Source organism: Mauremys mutica, chromosome 13 (assembly GCF_020497125.1).
Source record: "Mauremys mutica isolate MM-2020 ecotype Southern chromosome 13, ASM2049712v1, whole genome shotgun sequence".
Taxonomy (NCBI): domain Eukaryota; kingdom Metazoa; phylum Chordata; order Testudines; family Geoemydidae; genus Mauremys; species Mauremys mutica.
This window is the reverse complement of record NC_059084.1, coordinates 54817468-54835403: the sequence shown is the minus strand read 5'-3', so window position 1 is coordinate 54835403 and position 17936 is coordinate 54817468. Positions and strand designations below refer to the sequence as shown.

Genomic DNA, 17936 nt, shown 5'->3' with positions numbered 1-17936 from the left:
CTTGGAGATTGGGTGTAGGGATGGTCTGTCGTTTGCCCTCCTGTCCTTGGATCAGGAGAAGACATTCGACCAGATGAACCACAGGTATCTCCTGGGCACTCTGCGGGCATTCAGCTTCAGGCCCCGGTTGGTGGGGTTTCTCCAGGTGCTGTAGCCTCCGCAGAGTGTTTGGTCAGGCTCAACTGGACCCTGACCACACCTGTCAGCTTCAGGTGAGGGGTGTGTCAAGGCTGCCTGCTCTCGGGTCAGCTGTACAGTCTGGCCATTGAGCCGTTCCTTCGTCTCCTTTGCAAGAGGATGATGGGGTTGGTGCTGTGTGAGCCGGAGGTGCAGCTGGTCCTGGCAGCATACGCTGGTGACGTATTCCTCGTGGTCCAGGACCCAGACGACCTGGTGCGGGTGGAGGCTTGTCAAGCTGTTTATTCAGCAGCCTCCTCCACCTGGTTCAACTGGGTCAAGAGCTCTAGCCTGGTGGTCAAGGCCGGGTGGCAGGCGAGCTCCCTCCCACCTGTGCTTCAGGCCATCAGGTAGAGCGTGGGTCCACTGCTCTATCTTGGCATTTACTTCTCTGCCACACATCCATCTCCGCCGGAGAACTGGCATGGTTTAGAGGGCATGGTGACTAGGCAGTTGCGGGGCTGGAGAGGACGGCTCTGGTGCCTCTCCCTCCAGGGGAGAGTGCTGGTGCTTAACCAACTGGTCCTGTCCATGCTCTGGCACTGACTCAAGACCCTGTGCCCACCCCCAGTGTTCCTGGCCAATCTCCAGAGGCTGGTTCTGGAGTTTTTTTGGCCAGGACTGCACTGGGTCTCTGAAGGGGTTGTCCATCTGCCCCTGGAGGAGGGAGGGCAGGGCCTGATGTGTATGCACACGCCCTGCAAAGACTCCTTTATAGTGCAGGTGGCTCGGCGTGGAGCATATTTGCGCACAGCTTCCTCCACCACCTGCGAGGGCTCCAATATGACGAACAGCTCTTTTTTCTTCATCGAAGAGGTCTTCCGCGAGACCTCTCTGAGCTGCCAGTCTGCTACCAGGACCTCCTCCAGAGGTGGAGGCTGGTTTTAGTGACCAGGTCCTTTGTGGCCACCAAGGGGGTAGATCCCTCGTGGAGCCCCTGCTACACAATCCCCAAGCTTCATTACCCGCCCTTGTGTTCCACCCTGATACCAAGTGGTGGGAACTTTTACCAGCAGTGGAAGGTGGGGAACCCCAGTCAGCCAGTTTATATTCCATCTTAGTCCCGTGGCCTGCTGGGGATATCAGCTGGTGGCTCCTCCATGAGGCTGTGAGCACAGAGGTGTACTTGGCGCAGGTTACCTCTGTCCCTGAAGCCTGTCCCTTTTCTGGCATGAGGAAGACCCTGGCACACGCGTATCTTCAGAGCGCCAGGCTTCAGCCCCTCTTCCGGCTCCTCCCCGCACTTGTTGTTGTCGACCTCCTCCTAGCCATGGGTCTCCATCATGCCACAAAAGGGACAGGCTTCAGGGACAGAGGTAAACTGCACCAGGTACACTCCCGTGCTCACAGCCCCATGGAGGAGACCCTGGCTCATGCGTATCTTCAGTGCACCAGGCTTCAGCCCCTCCTCCGGCTCCTCCAGAACCTCTTATTGAGGTTCTGGCTGCCCTTCTCCCTGCACACCCAAGATGTCCATTCGTAACACCGGGGGAGGGGGAGGTTCCAGCAACGGTGGGGCTGTTTTTCATTCTTTTATCCATTCACGTATCCGGGCAGAGTTCCTCTGGGCAGCATACACTGGCTCTCTTGACGCTTTCAATGAGCAGTAGGTGCTGTCTGGTGCTCTCTGCTCAGTGTCCCCTTCTGGTTCTCTAGTTTTGACTCTTTGATCCCCATGCCCATTCCTGTTATTGCCTGTTATCCCCCGAACTCAGGTGGGTTCTGGGTTTAGTAACTCCTCCCTAGGCTGGGGGAGGGGCTTTTAGCAATGGGCGAGCTAATGCTGCCCATGTCTCAGTTCTCAAAAGGATCACTCCCCTGTAGCCGTCTGGCCTGACCCTGTCACACCTGGTATAAAAATGTCACCCCCAAAATAACAGATCCAAACCGACACTGGTCTGATGGTAAACATTTCTAGTACAGACCAGGTCTCTGTGTTCATTTTGTAAATTACATTCTAAGTGCATCAGAGTCATTTCCTTGAGTGTGTGTCTACTAGGGAACAGTATTGTGTGAATAGGTGTGCTTTTGTCAGTGTATGTTATTATGAATGTGCTCTTGGGAAATCGACATGCAATTTAGTTTTTACACTGATCTGCATCTCTTTGAGAATGTGTGTTTCTGACAGTGAATCATTGTGTGAAGTTATGAATATATAACATCATGTGTGAAACATACATGAGTGTGTGCATTATTACTGCTTGTTAGGGACTTTGAGTGGATTTCTGAGTCTTCATTTGTGTATGATTGCTTCTGAATGACAATATTGTGTGTTTACCAGTGCAAAGTGCTGTGTGAGTGTGTGTATTTTGTGAGTGTGTATTGCTGTGTGTAGGTTTAAATTGCACGTAACTGGTTATTTATCAGTGAATATTACTATGTTTGTGAGTGTACATTGACTTAGCAGAGCCCCTGTATTAAAGCCAAAAGCTGCTATCTACCTGCAGCTCCTAGCCGCTAAGATAATAACTCTTTAAGAGTTATTGGAAGGAGAGAAGTTGAAGAGTAGAACTAGTTGGGAAAGGGAGTTTCTCATCTTGTGAGTCTTTTCAAGAAATTTGAAATATTTTCCCATCTCATGTCAGGACAAAAAAAATGAATTATTTTTCAAACAGATAATCTGAAAGCAAAACAAAACAAAAATAAAAAAAACCAGATTGGGTCAAAACAAAATATTTGCTTTCCATCATTTTTATAGTTTCATAGAATTGTAGGCCAGGAGAGATGATGCAAGCAACTAGTCAGAACTTCTCTTTATCACCGACCATTGAATCCCACCCAGTTACTGCTGTGTTGAGCCCAACGACTTCAGTTAAACTAAACCATTTCAGTCCTAAGCAGACTGCACTGTTGTGAGCCACAGGCCTAGACCTGGCCAGACTGAGGTCTCACCTGTGTCCTAGGCCTGGCAAAGACAGGGAACAGATCAGCTGGGGCACATCCAGGTGATCCTAGGAGGCGACCTGCACCCCAGGCTGCAGGGCAATGTTTTGTTTTGATTTTGACCCTTTATTTTTTTTCAACTTTTCTTTAGAACGAATTAACTGTAATTTTCAAATGATTTTTTTTTTCAAATTGAAAGATGTCAAAACTGGACATTTTAACAAATTTGAACCTTCTAAGAGAAATCAAATTAAGAGTTTCATCACAACCAGCTAACCCTTTCCTGCAAACAGGGTTTCAATGAATCAGCATTTTCTGATGAACAAAACCATAGTGTGAGAAAATTTCCAATCCGAGTTCATAATCAGCCCCCTCTTAGTCCCCAACCCTGAAACATGACTCTCCCTCCCACCGGCAGACTTCTACATCCATGTGAATGGTGTTCAACCGGGGGCTCTCAAACTTTTCTCAGATCACTGACTATATCAAGAGAGAGATGCCTTGTGGACCTGTCCCCTCTTCACTGTGATCTCATCAACTTCCTCTCCTCCAAGACACAAATATAGAGACCACCTTCTTTGCCCATTCAAGTTCACACCACATCCCAACACAAACCTACTGCCTCATCTTCAGTTCAGATTCACAGGCAAAGGAAATGGATTTGAAACTGTTTAATGAGGCGAGATACACAGCAGGTGAAAATCAGCTATAGCTCCACTGGTGTCAATGAGCAAGAACCACAGCTGGTGTAAATCAGCAGTAGCTCCAGTGAAATCCAGTGAAAACTGACATAGCTGCATGGACATCTTAGGGCCAGAACCGCAGCTAATGGAAATCAAAGTAGCTCCATAGGAATCAAAGGGCCAAATCTCCCTTGGTGTAAAGAGACCTATCTACTCAGATCTCAATGGAACTGTATCAATTTACATCAGTTTAGGCCTTAGCTAGGAGCTTTTAGTGTTTGCCTCTGGATGTTTCTTAGTGACCAACATCAAACAGCCAGGGCAGGCTGAGTTGTGGCTTCCTCTGCTGGGTGCATCCCAAGAGCTGCTGATGCAAAGCAGGAGAAAAAAAATCTCTGCTCTCTCAGAGGTAATGATGTGGCATTAATGAAGGAACAGGCTATTCCAGGCCAGCTGGGGCTCTGTTGCCATTGGGCTCTGAGCTATTGTAGGTCACATGTCTGTGCTACAAATATATAGGTTATTGTGTAATCTCCTTCCGACACCCTTTGGGCCTCAGCCCTGCCTTATGTGTATCCAGGGGTCCTTTCAGGGTGCTGCCATCATGTGAGATCCAGGGCATGTTGTGTTCCCCCTCTGGGGAGTTAGGTACGGCTAGGGCAGCTTGTCAGTGTTGTTTACTCCTGAGGTGAGATCAGAGCTCAGCTCACAGCCCTCCAATTATTTAGCTCTGGCCCAAGAACAGGGACATCCTGGGTTGTGAACAAGCAGCCCGAACAAGCCAGGATCAGTTTCAGTGATGGGAGGGGCTTTCTTCCCCCAATCTATTTAGTCCTTCACCTCTCAGCCAAGCGATTGGGGCGTTATTTATACAGACAGGCAATGACCGAAGGACCCTGTCTGTGAAGTGTCTCATGCATCGTGGGCCGGGAAACATTCCACAAAGACCAGCACAGTAAGTTTCTTATTTCAATCACACATGTTTAGGTATTTATATGCTAGTCAAATTTCATAACAGAACTAGAAGTTACAATTGGAAATCTTCAAGGCTTTTTATATGATTTAATAAAACATTTAGAGCTGCTCTGAGGGTTGTTGTTTTTTTTTCCCCAGCAATTAACCATTAACTTTTCATAGATATTGTGAAAAACATTTTTTTATGTGTATTTTATTTTTGTTCATTGAGAAACAGACAATTTCAGGTAAACTGCTGGAAACGGAAACATTTTCACTTAAAGGAAAAAAAAAGTATTTTGAGTTTTCCAATACATGAGTTTCAAGAATAACACAGGCTTCCTCAAAATATTTCTTTAGTTGAAAACCCAGTTTTCCTTTGAAATAATTTAAACAGAAAATGTCTGAATACCCCATCTTAGAAATTTAGATGTAAGCGAGAGTGGGAACATTGATGCTGTGCAATAATAGTAAAATTTGAACCCAGTCACTATACTACAATGGTGTATTTTATATTTCAAAGGGATATTTAGTGACTCATAAAATTGAGTAAGCAGCAAAGTTGGCAGCAAACAGCATCAGTATTAAACATACTAGTGCCTTAAATGAAGAACAGAGAATTGAAGCCCCCAGCCAAAGCTTGTGTCTCTTATCCGTGCCGAGGACATAGAAAATGTCAATGGGATTAGAACCTAGATATTCGGCTCTAGCCTCTGTCCCATGTAGCTGCCCGCTAAACAGAAATGCTGTAAATGGGGGCACCGAACATACACATAATAAGGCACAGCCCTTTTTCACAGCAGACAAGGCAGAGAATGGGATGGAGGGGAAACAGAGGCACAGGGAAGTGACTGGCCCAAGGTCACACAGCAGGTCACTGGCAGAGCCAAGAACCCAAGTCTCCTGACGGTCAATGACTCGCACAGACATAACGTAACAGAGGTAAACGATGCAGCAGTGAGGTAGCTGAGCAATTCTCATCAGTACACAGAGATGGAAGTGGGATCTTGTGTCATGAATCAATACATAAGCAGGCAGTAGGTCATCTATGTGGTGCTGCATTAGAATCAATACAGACGAGCTCTAATGAAGGATACTAAGTGAGTCTATGTCATATTTCCCTGGAAAGTGGATATCAGGCAGTGTTGGCATTTTAGTTTCAAGCCCAAGTTCACAGCCTGCTGTTTGTAGCAAGAGAGAATCCATCTTGGCTAGAATGTTGCATTTGGTTGTGCTTTGCTCCATCCTTCACATGGCGTTTTATCAAGCCACATCCTGAGCCAGATCTTTAGATGGTGCAAACTGATGCAGCTCCACTGACTTTAAGGAAAACGCACCAATTAAGATGTGTGATAACTCACCACTCCTAGTTAATAGCAGTGACAAGTGCTGTGCATTGTTGACACTCACATTATGAGATATTGCTGCGGGGAATCAGGGCCACTCCTGCTGTCACTGTAATCCCCACCACTGTCTTTGTCTTTCCCTCCACAGCCATCACACAATGAACTGAGAAAGAAAATGTCCAACCAAACCACCCTGACCGAGTTCCTTCTCCTGGGATTCTCTGATGTTCGGGAGCTGCAGATTTTGCACTTTGTGGTGTTCCTGATGATTTACCTGGTAGGCCTCATGGGAAATCTTCTCATCATCTCAGCCATAGCCCTTGACCACCATCTTCACACCCCCATGTATTTCTTCCTGGTGAACCTGTCCATCCTAGACCTTGGCTCCATCTCCGTCACCATCCCCAAATCCATGGTCAATTCCCTCATGAACACCAAGGTAATTTCTTATCCTGAATGTGTCACCCAAGTGTTTCTATTTGTAGTCTTCACTGGAACTGATCTTGCATTTCTCACCATCATGGCATACGACCGATATGTCGCCATCTGCCAACCACTGCACTACGAGACAGTGATGAACAGGAGAGCTTGTGTCCAAATGGCAGCCAGTGCCTGGATTACTGGTATTGTCTACTCTACCCTGCACACTGGGAACACTTTCAGGTTGCCCTTCTGCCAGACAAATGTCATCCACCAGTTCTTCTGTGAAATCCCCCAGCTGCTCAAGCTCACCTGTTCTGACTCGTACCTCAGTAAAATTGGGCTTCTTGCCTTTAGTGTGTTTTTAGGTTTGAACTGCTTTGTCTTTATAATTCTGTCTTATGTTCAGATCTTCAAAGCAGTGCTGAGAATCCGCTCTGAGCAGGGCCAGCGTAAAGCCTTCTCCACATGCCTTCCTCACCTCACTGTGGTCTCTTTGTTTCTTTGCACTGCCTTCTTTGCCCACTTGAAACCCACCTCCAGCTCAATATCATATATGGATCTCATGATAGGTGTTCTCTATTCCCTGGTGCCTCCAGTGATGAATCCGATCATCTACAGCATGAGGAACAAGGAGATCAAAGCTGCATTAAAGAAACTGATTGTTTGGAGATTATTCACCAAGAATTAAAATGTCCATCATTGCTCCTTGATTGAGATTTCATTCTGAACTTCTTCTTGAATATAATCAACTGATGACAAAATTGTCTCCTTAAAAACACAGGGTGCAATCTGTTTATGAATTCATAAAGCCAGACTAATTCCTTTGAAGTTAAATGAATTAGTTTAGGATTACACCAGTGTAAATAAGATCAGAATCTAAATATTTATCCATAAATGTACATACACATCTATCTCTCTTTGGGATTTATACTGCTAACATTGCCATGCTATCTGAGCATGTTGCACAGAACATCTACAGCCATAGCTAAGTCACTAGTGAACATGAAATATCTTTCTCTTCTTCTTTTTGGGGGTAAAAATTGTGGGTGGAATTTTAGAGGTTTGGCTTGTTTGTTTGTTTGATTGTTTCTTTTTCGTGTTTCATTTTCTTGATTCATTGGTTGACTTTTTTTTGTTACAGATGACTTTTTGTGGTAGGAATTTGCAGGGAGGAATATGTTTGATTAAATATAGGAATCAGATTATTTTGTCATTTATTCAAGGTGTCAATGTTATAATCTCTTTTAAAGGGTTTTCGGAGAGACTGGAGGTTTTCCTTTCCCTAGAGATGAAGAATTGAAAAAAAGTTTCTGTAGGTGTGTGGCTAGCTAAGTTCCTTTTTAAACAATTATTTTAATGTTATTAGAGAGTTTGCCTTGTACACACATCCCCTCTCCTTCATCATCTCAGCAACTGCCTCTCCACCCAGAAACGATTATAGACTATGTCCCTTGCCAGTTCAAGTTCACACAGTATCCCAACATAAGCAACTCTGAATATGGAAATGTGGTATTAGGAAAGCATTTAAGGCTGGGTTAAAGTTTAAGGACTATAAACCAGTGTCCAGGGCTTCAGCTCCAGGAGTCACAACATTACAAGAGAATCTCAGCTTCCATTTCCTAAACTATAGCCATTTTCTAGTCCTCGTGGTTGAGAAGGAAAGCTTGAAAATGTTCTCCAAGACAAAAGACAAGTGTAATCAATAGAGCAAAGACTGCCTGAGTCTTGCATGAGCCAATCACTCATGGGATGGAGTCAGCTGTCCCCAGTTAACCAATGCAACAGCTGCCTCAATCTATAGGCAGCCTGAGACAATTGCTCTGAGAGGGGGAAAATGTATAGGGTATAATGATGCAGCTACATCTTCCTGAGTGTGCAAAGAGCCTGAACCAGACACAAAGTTAACTCCATAAGGCTGAGGCGCAGACAGCTGTTCTGGGACTACTCTCACCATCAGTGCATAGATGGGGTAATTCTGAGAGATACAACCCTGTTTTTTACAGTCGTGACACCACTTTTCCCCACTCTTTCCTGGGGTACCTCTGAGGAGGCCTGTGTCCTGCTGGAGTACATCCTTCCTCTGGGTGGGTGTCCATAACTGGGCTTTTTCCTGCTCTCTGATTCCTCACTATCTCTGTTATGATACCTAATGATTTTCTATATATTCATCAGCCAGTTTCCCAGCTGGGTGCCCATCTCACAGGTTTCTCTCTATGAACCATGATATCAATATCATAGAATATTTTATGGTTATTTAAATGGGATGGAAGTTCTAAGCAATGATAATCTCAAATCCTGGAACACATATTAAACTAAACATCATAAGAACATAAGAATGGCCATATTGGGTCAGACCAAAGGTCCATCTAGCCCACAATTCTGTCTTCTGACAGTGGCCAATGCCTGGTGCCTCAGAGGGAATGAACAGAACAGGAAATCATCAAGTGATCCATCCCGTCACCCATTCCCAGCTTCTGGCAAACAGAGGATAGGGCCACAATACCTGCCAATCCTGGTTAATAGCCATTGATGGACCTATCCTCCATGGATTTTTCTATTTCTTTTTGAACCATATTATAGTCTTGGTCTTCACAACATCCTCTGGCAAAGACTTCCATGGGTTGACTATGCTTTGTGTGAAGAAATACTTCCTTTTGTTTGTTTTAAACCTGCTGCCTATTAAAGTCATTGGGTGACCTTTAGTTCTTCTGGTATGAGAAGGAGTAAACTTCCTTATTTACTTTCTCCACATCAGTCATAATGTTATAGACCTCTATGATATCCCTCTTAGTCATCTCTATTCCATGCTGAAAAGTCCAAGTCTTATTAATCTCTCCCCATACAGAAAGCCATTCCATACCCCAATCATTTTTATTGCCCTTTTTTTAACCTTTTCCAATTCCAATATTTGTTTTTTTTAGATAGGGCAAATACATCTGCACATAGTATTCAAGGTATGGGATCACCATGGATTTATATAAAGGCAATATGATATTTTATGTCTTAGCAATGCATTTCCTAATGATTCCCAACATTCTGTTTGCGTTTTTTGACAGCAACTGCATATTGAGTGTAGGTTTGCAGAGAACTATCCACATTGACTCCAAGATCTCTTTCTTGAGTGGTAACAGCTAATATAGATCCCATCATTTTAAATATATAGTTGGGATTATGTTTTCCAATGTGCATTACTTTGTATTTATCAACATTGAATTTCATCTGCCATTTTATTGCCCAGTCATCCAGTTTTGTGAGATCCCTTTGTAACTCTTCACAGTCTGCTTTGCACTTAACTCTCTTGAATTGTTTTGTATCATCTGCAAATTTTGCCACTTCACTGTTTACCCATTTTCCAGATCATTTATAAATGTGTTGAACAGTACTGGTCCCAGTAGTGACCCCTGGGAGGACACCACAATTTCTCTCTCTCCATTCTGAAAAATGACCATTTATTCCTACCCTTTGTTTCCTATCTTTTAGGCAGTTACTGATCCACGAGAAGACCTTCTCTCTAATCCCATGACAGCTTACTTTGCTTAAGAGCCTTTGGTGAGGGACCTTGTCAAAGGCTTTCTAAAAATCTAAATACACTATATCCACTGGATCCCCCTTGTCCACCTGCTTGTTCACCCCTCCCCTCAAAGATTTCTAGTAGATTAATGAGGCATAATTTCCCTTTACAAAAAACATTTTGACTCTTCCTCATCAAATCACAATCATCTATGTGTCTGATAATTCTGTTCTTAACTATAGTTTCAACCAGTTTGCCCGGTACTGAAGTCATGTGTACCAGACTGTAATTGCGAGGATTACCTCTGGAATCTTTTTTAAAAATTGGTGTCACATTTGCTATCCTCCAGTCATCTGGCACAGAAGCTGATTTAAATGATAGCTTACATACCACAGTTAGTAGTTCTGCAATTTCACATTTGAGTTCCTTCAGAACTCTTGGGTGAATACAGTCTGGTTCTGGTGATTTATTACTGTTTAGACTATCAATTTGTTCCAAAACCTCCTCTAATGACACCTCAATCTGGGACAGTTTCTCAGATACATCATCTAAAAAGAATGGCTCAGGTTTGGGAGTCTCCATCACATCCTCAGCCATGCAAAGTATTAATTTAGTTTCTCCGCAATGGCCTTATCATCCTTGAGTGCTCCTTTAGAATCTTAATAATCCAGTGGCCCCAGTGATTGTTTAGCAGGCTTTCTACTTCTGATGTACTTTTAAAAAATTGGTATTACTTAAATTCCAGAATTAAAGGGACAGATTTTAAAAGTATTAAGGGATATCATGGGATTTTCAAAAGCATCTAGACTCCAAACACCCATTGAAATCAACACGTGTCAAACATCTTGCCCTTAATACCTGCCCTAGTCCAAAACAGCCCAAATGCCTTGATCTTACACACATACTGTTACAATTTTCCATGTATCTGAGAGAGCTTCTAGGGATGGTCAAAAGTCTAGGTGCTGCTGCTTACTGGGTGTAGCTGAATTATTGTAATATATTGTGCTGTTGAATTATATTTTTTATTCCTTCTAACATTAATGGATTTTAGGATGTCAACAGCTTACAAATGCATTTGTTCTATGTACAATTAATTTAAATCAAGCATTAAATGTTGTAAAAAGAGCAATTTTCCAACACAATATTTCTCCTTTGGAAATTTCTGTTTGGTTAAAACCAAAACTTTTCCATGAATGTGTTGATTTCAATAATGTTTTGTTTTTAAAAAAATGCGGGGGGGAGGTTTGATATTGTTCAACTATTCAGGTTTGACATTTTCAATATACACATAGAGTATCAAAATAAAATATTTGGTTGATCCCAATTTTTTTAATAAAAAGTTAGTTTCATGGGAAATTTCAACATTCAATTAAGAACAAAAACAAGTTTCAAAATGAAGATTTTTCCATGAAACATAAATTCTGGAACCTGACTCCAGATTCCAGATCAACTATCTCAGTCTTTCTGACTCTTAATACATCTAATCCAAGCTGCTTCTTCTTGCACACAACCCCTGTTTTTATTAATTTAGAAGGACCATAGGGGCCCAAAGAGTCAAAGAGTTGTTAACATAACCCAGTCACTGTCCAACAGTTTTATACAAAGTTTGCAGTCTGGTATACGGAGACATCAGCCTACTCAGTACCATAGCAAACTCAATGTTAATTTCTTTCATTGTTTATTAAAGACAGAGAAAAGAAGGGAAAAGAGGTAAAGCACATGGAATGTAAAGTGTAAAGTAAGGCTTTGATTGTAATAGTGTCCCTCATTTCAGAAAGAACCCCATCAGCTATCACCTTGTTTAATACTCAGTTGAATGGCATTAAAGATGGCAGTAACTGTCCTTTGTGGGGGAAAAGGAAGAAGTTAGTTGAGATGGGCTGGATATCATGGTGATGTTCTTGTTAACATCTGGATCCATTTCCTAGAAGGCAAAAAGAAAGGGGAGAGAAAAGAACAGCAAAGAAAGAAAATTCAGCTTCTGTCTCTGGTGTTGACTCTCACTTCTGGTAAAATGCAGGACCAGTGCACGGGCTGATCGACCACTCTGAGACCTGGCAAACTTGTACCAGCATTGGGCAGTTTAGTGAGCTGCTTTTAGCTGCCTCTTTCTGGTCACAGACTCAAAACAGGTTTGCAAAAGGGGCAGTCTTGGCCAACTAAAACAGACTCTTCTTAGAGAGAAGGCAAACAGATAGGAGAGGTAGGAAAGAAGAGAAAAAACTGGGGCAGGAAACCCTACATGTATAGGTAGGAAGAGATGAAGTCTCACATCCGAGGTGTATTTGGGATTTAGCCTGTGCCACAGAAGGTGGTAACATCATCTGGGCCCTTCTTTCGGACTCGGTCTGGAGAGCACATCTCTCAGAATTAGAATGAAGAAGGTCCCGGGGTCCTAAGGGATGATGAGGGTAGGAGTCACGAGGATAAAACTCTCTGTAGCAGTTGGCAGACAGCTGCTTCTTCTGCTAATTTTTTCCTGAAATCTATTTTATTTCTGAGGACCCCAAAGGGGAGTAACGAGCAGATTAGTCCATCCTCTTATTGTCAGTTGTTGGCTACATGTGTTTTCTCTCTGTTTGCTGCACCAACTCTGGCCAAGTAGTCGGTCCATAAGACCTCAATGGACCTGGCCAAAGAGTCTAGTACAATGGACCAGGTCAGTGAATGGTGGGACTTTCTCCTCCCCTCAAGGCTAGACAAAGGGATAAATAATGTATGTACCACCTTACTTTTTCATGACATGTTTGTTACCTATCTTTGTACCTTTCTCCTGATGCTTTAGACAACACATCTCTATTCACCACCGGTCTTTGTACTTTACTCCTGATGTTTCAGATGGAACATCACTCTTCATCACTTCTGTCAAACCATCTCATCATGTGCTAGGTTGGTGTGTTCTTGCAGTGGCCTGCTGGAAAGTATTTACATATTCAGTGTGTTTTAGCAATGCTAGCAATACTGGTGCCAAGCTCATGTTCTGGACACTGAACATACAGGCAAGGATATGCTTTTGACAGCGCTTGACTTTTGCTCATAGAATAACTTTTGCTGACTTTGGTTCAGGTCTCAGGCCTTCCACCAGGCCCTGTCCACCAGACCCCATTCCCCCACTATTTGCTCTTTTATGTGGAGGATGTTTACCCATCAACACAAAAAAGCATAATGCATGTACTGCAGATGACCCAGAGGACTAAACACTATTAGCTGTCCACCTTAAATTACAATCCACACGTTCATGCCTCATCTGTCCCTTGGTCTGCACATTCCGCCATACCACCAATAGACAAATTATCTTTTGTCAGTTGTATAGTCCCATATATTGAATATGGAAATGTTAGATTCAGGATTTTGATTAAGGGGTGTAGTTTTGGAGTTGTTCTGAAACACTGGGATAGACATTATTTCAGGGTGTTCCACAGTGCTATGTATACAAGGAGTAAAACAGAAACTTGGAGTAATGACATCACAAATGAGGCCTTTGAATACAAATTTCTTGTAATCAGTTACTACACAGTAGTGTCCAACCATGTTGAAGGCTACCCTTTCTGCCGGTTGTTACCATCTGGTAATCTTTGCCAGGCAAGAGATAGGAGTGACTATCTTTTCCATTCAATTGGATTTGTCTGAATCTTTGTGGCCACTCACTGGAGTTGTGATGTCAACAACATTCCTGGCATAACAAGCCAGGGTGCAATGCTCTTTAGGTTTGCACTGCTCAATGATACACCAGTAGCAGACATAGATCCAGTTACTGTCTTCCAGATAATCCTCCAAATGTACCTTAAAGACTAATAGATTTATTTGGGCATAAGCTTTTGTGGGTAAAAAAACCCAAACAGTTCTTCAGATACATGGAAGAAGTGAGTTTTTTACCCATACATCCGAAGTGGATTTTTTACCCACAAAAGCTTATGCCCAAATAAATCTGTTAGTCTTTAAGGTGCCACCGGACTCCTCGTTGTTTTTGTGGATACAGACCAACACAGCTATCCCTCTGATTCTAGATGTACCATAACCAATTTATCAACTATTGCTGTATTAGTCTGTATTCAATATTGGTAACCAGACACTGAACAGAATTGCTTTAAATAACATGTGCCTCACTTAGAATACAGTGTCATTAACTCCAAATTATGACTGGTACTAATAGGGAATGTGTCCACACAATTGTAGTTACTAGGTAACTTCCATAAGCCGTACAAAAAATTGTTTACCAATTTGCTTTTTCCTTGCCTTTTATTGTTTGCTGCAATTAGTTTGTTACTTTTTACTTATGTTTCGTTAAACAGTTTAGTGTTGTCATGCACGTTATAAATGATGTACCATTTCTTCAGTAGCCAGGGCCTTACTATCATGAATTACACGTTCAGAGACAGTTTCCGCTGCCTGGTGGTCAAAATAGTTAATGTTTTGTTGTCATATTTCATAGTACCCCATCCCAAATAGCTCTTCAGAGTCAGGTAACCCATAATTTCATCTAATTTTTAGAGTCCCCTAGTTTGTGAAATACCAGACTGCAGAATAGTCTTTTGCAAAGCCCTTTAGTCTTCTGCACATTCCTGATAAGATGCTAGTATATCAATTAACAAAGAAGTATACAGAAATAATACAGTTGCTTTTACACAATAGCCAAATTCATCCGTGTTTCAGTGATAAAGATGTGAAACCACAGGAACATGAACTCACTTTCCTCAATAAGATGCAAGTTTAAATGACAGTTGGACCTGATCCAGCTACTGTTTTCTAGCTCTTTGCCCACTTAATTGTCCACTTATGGTAGACATTGTTGACTAGTCTATTATTTATAAAGCATTTCATTTTTATTTTCTTGATGCCCACAGGTTTCTTCACTGTGCACAGATATCTTCTCATGTCTTCGGTTTGTGGGATGCACCTTTAAACAGCTTAATGTTGGTTAACATAAAGTTTTTGCTTGTTTGTTTTACATTTCTCTTGTTTTCAGTTACCAAAATTTTATACACAGATTAATTTAGTTTGTTTACAATGTAATAGGGACCAAGTCTTTTATAAAACAAGTTATACTCTTGTTCTGATTGTCCAAATTCTTTAGCACAAACAGAACCATTTTAGATATGTTTGCATTTGTAGCATAGACATTCCTTTTCACTAAACATATAAATTACTACGCATAATAAATATAGTATTTGACTGCTAAAATAGATGCTCATCATCTTCTGTGAGAAGGTGCATTGTTCTTCCTGCTGAGCTCTGTTTTATCAAAAGGGTAACAAAATTCTTACCTGAGCTTTTTAGAGCTAATTTGATTGTGATACCAATTCAACGTTTGTTAATTATTTGACAGGACAAATGTTATCTACTACTATTTCCCTCTAACACAGCATAAAAGAAAAGAGTGTAAAAGTTAAACTAAATGTATTTTAAATGTGGGTCTGTGCAAACACTTTGAAGGTATTTGATTTTTATGACATTTGGTTTTGTTTGGGAGACAAAGGCAGAAACCTGTTGAAATTGTTTGGTTAGCTTTAACATTTTGCAACATAACCAGGCATCATATATATTATATTTCATGATATTTTTGCTATAACATTCTTATAACAATATTTCAGTATTTAATAAAGCAAACAAGTGTATTAACCCAAACAAGAAAATGACATTTTGCTAATATTACATTTATATTAATGTTGAGCTTTCCCTTAACATTTTTCCTTTGAATAAAAACATCTTTGTGATTGATAAACAAGAATTCTTTTTTTTTTTTGCATTATTTGTGTAGGCAAAAATATAAGTACCTTTTGAGGTTTGCAAAAAAAATAATTGGTATTATAATGGTTACACCCCATTAAATGTTTAAATTATTAAATATATTAAATATAATATTAAATAGTGTGCCACTTATATTAAAAAAGAAAGTATAAAATTGACTTTTGTTGCAACAAAGTATAAAACAAAAACAAATAGCCATGTGACACTCACAGCATACAATACAGGACAACATACATGACATCGAAAACAAACTTACAGTTATTCAAAAAAATGCTATTAAATGGAAGAAAAGCGAATCTCTCAACTATTAGTCAGTGGTTAGGATTAAAAGCAGCGTTCATATTTCTGTCCTTGGCAGCCATATCTTCAAGGAATTTAGGAATAATTCCAGCTATTGTGTTCCTGAAGGTATTTATCACTTCTGTCACACCATGTCATTGTGTGCTAGGTCGGGGTTTTCTTGTGCTGGCCTGCTGGAATCTGTTTACACATTTAGTGCGTTTTAGCAATGCTAGCAATACCGGTGCCAAGTTCATGTACCGGACACTGAATTTCTAGCCAAGTATCTGCTTTTGATAGGGCCTGACTTTTGCTCATAGCATAACTTTTGCTAACTTTGGTTCAAGCCTCAGATCTTACACCAGGCATTGTCCTCCAGACCTTCTCTTCCCACTTCATTTCTCATTACTTTGTCAGGAGGCATGGATCAGCATTCACGCTGCACTCCCTGTCAGTACCTGGCCCTGGCTGGGGAAACTAATGATCCAAGCAGCAGACCAAATTCAGTGATGCATCCTGGTCACATGCCACCTGAGGCTCACTGCACATATGCTAAGGAGATTACTTTGTTCACCAATGATGGCTAATTTTTGATACACTGCTATCAGTACATTGATTTTTGGTCCTCTGGTTTTTTTTACTAGTCATAATCTTAACACAGACCATGAGTAGTTTCAATAAAAGCCTTTCTATTTAAATTAATTCAGTTTTCTGTTTCCTTCTTACATCTTTTAATAAACAATTTTGTACAAAAGATCATAGTGACAATTTATGAACATTCACTCATTTTTTACAGTTGAGCTTAAAATTAGGGTAAATTTGTAGGCCCAATTATCACAAGAGGCCCTGCATACATCTTTGGCCCCACTGATCCCATTCCACCTAGGTTTATAGAGTCACAGATTCCAAGGCCAGAAGGGACCATCATGAGCTTCTAGTCTGACTTCCTGTATAGCACAAGCCATAGAACAGCCCCAAAATAATTCCTAGAGCAGATCTTTTAGAGATAAATCAATTATCAAACTTGTCTTTGCCGCTCTGGATACATGGGTTAATCAAAACAAATAAAACAAAAACCAAAAACCAAAATATCACACAGCTGTCTTCCAAATTCACATTCTTAGACTAAACCTTGGGCTCGTAAATCAGGTGCCTGAAATGAGATACTGATAATGATGAAATTAAACTGAGGCTACTATGTGAACATTTAGGTTTACCTTCTACAAATTAAATTATACTGTTTCTTCTTTCTTAGATTTACTCCATGGCAATTAAAGACCGAGGAAATCAAATGTCCATCATGGAATTAATTCTTCTGTGATTCAGGAATCTCTCTGACCTGCATGTTCTTTTCTTTACACTGTCTCTAGTGATCTACTTTAAGGCGATGGCTGGAAACGTGCTCATTGTTGTGCTAGTTGTGGCTGATCAGCACCTTCACACCCCCATGTACTTCTTCCTGGGGAACTTGTCCTGCTTGGAGACCTGACTGGAGATATAAACATTTCTTATATCCTGCCTGACTGGAGATATAAACATTTCTTATTTTTCAATTGAGCCTCATAATTGTTTATATATTAACAAAAATCTATCAACTGAGGATGTTTAATAAAGTATTCTCTGTCTTTTACATGTCCCAAAATCTCCTGGTCAGTTCCCTCATATATAAACTGAGAGCCAAATGTTAATTTTTGGTTAGAGTATAACAAAATGGAACTAATTAGAGTTGATTTGTAGAGTATGTATGATTCCTTTGAGCTGGTCATTTGGCTCACCCTTGTGTGAAAATCGAGTAGCAGAACTAAGTGAATAGCTTGTATGGATTTGTCAGCAGGGTCTGAACTGGGGAGGAGGATTTCAGGGGCTGACCTTGTTTGCCTGGAGACACCCACCCTGATTAGGTGCTCAGCATGATGGGTCTGTTTTGCCAAA

The 17936-nt window shown here is 41.3% G+C and overlaps 1 protein-coding gene across 2 annotated transcripts; it reads left to right on the top strand.

Moving 5' to 3' along the window:
- The first annotated feature begins 4580 nt into the window (after nucleotides 1–4580).
- LOC123348765 (olfactory receptor 14C36-like) lies at nucleotides 4581–17471 on the top strand. 2 transcript variants are annotated; one of them, XM_044986400.1, is made up of 3 exons: nucleotides 4581–4698; nucleotides 6192–6482; nucleotides 17260–17471. In XM_044986400.1, the coding sequence occupies exons 2-3, from the start codon at nucleotides 6219–6221 to the stop codon at nucleotides 17323–17325; spliced, it is 330 nt and encodes a 109-aa protein (XP_044842335.1). In that variant the 5' UTR covers nucleotides 4581–4698; nucleotides 6192–6218; the 3' UTR covers nucleotides 17326–17471. The 2 variants fall into 2 exon arrangements, with proteins under 2 accessions (XP_044842335.1, XP_044842334.1); XM_044986399.1 differs by lacking the exon at nucleotides 17260–17471 and having other exon boundaries at nucleotides 6192–7154.
- The last annotated feature ends 465 nt before the right edge of the window (nucleotides 17472–17936 follow it).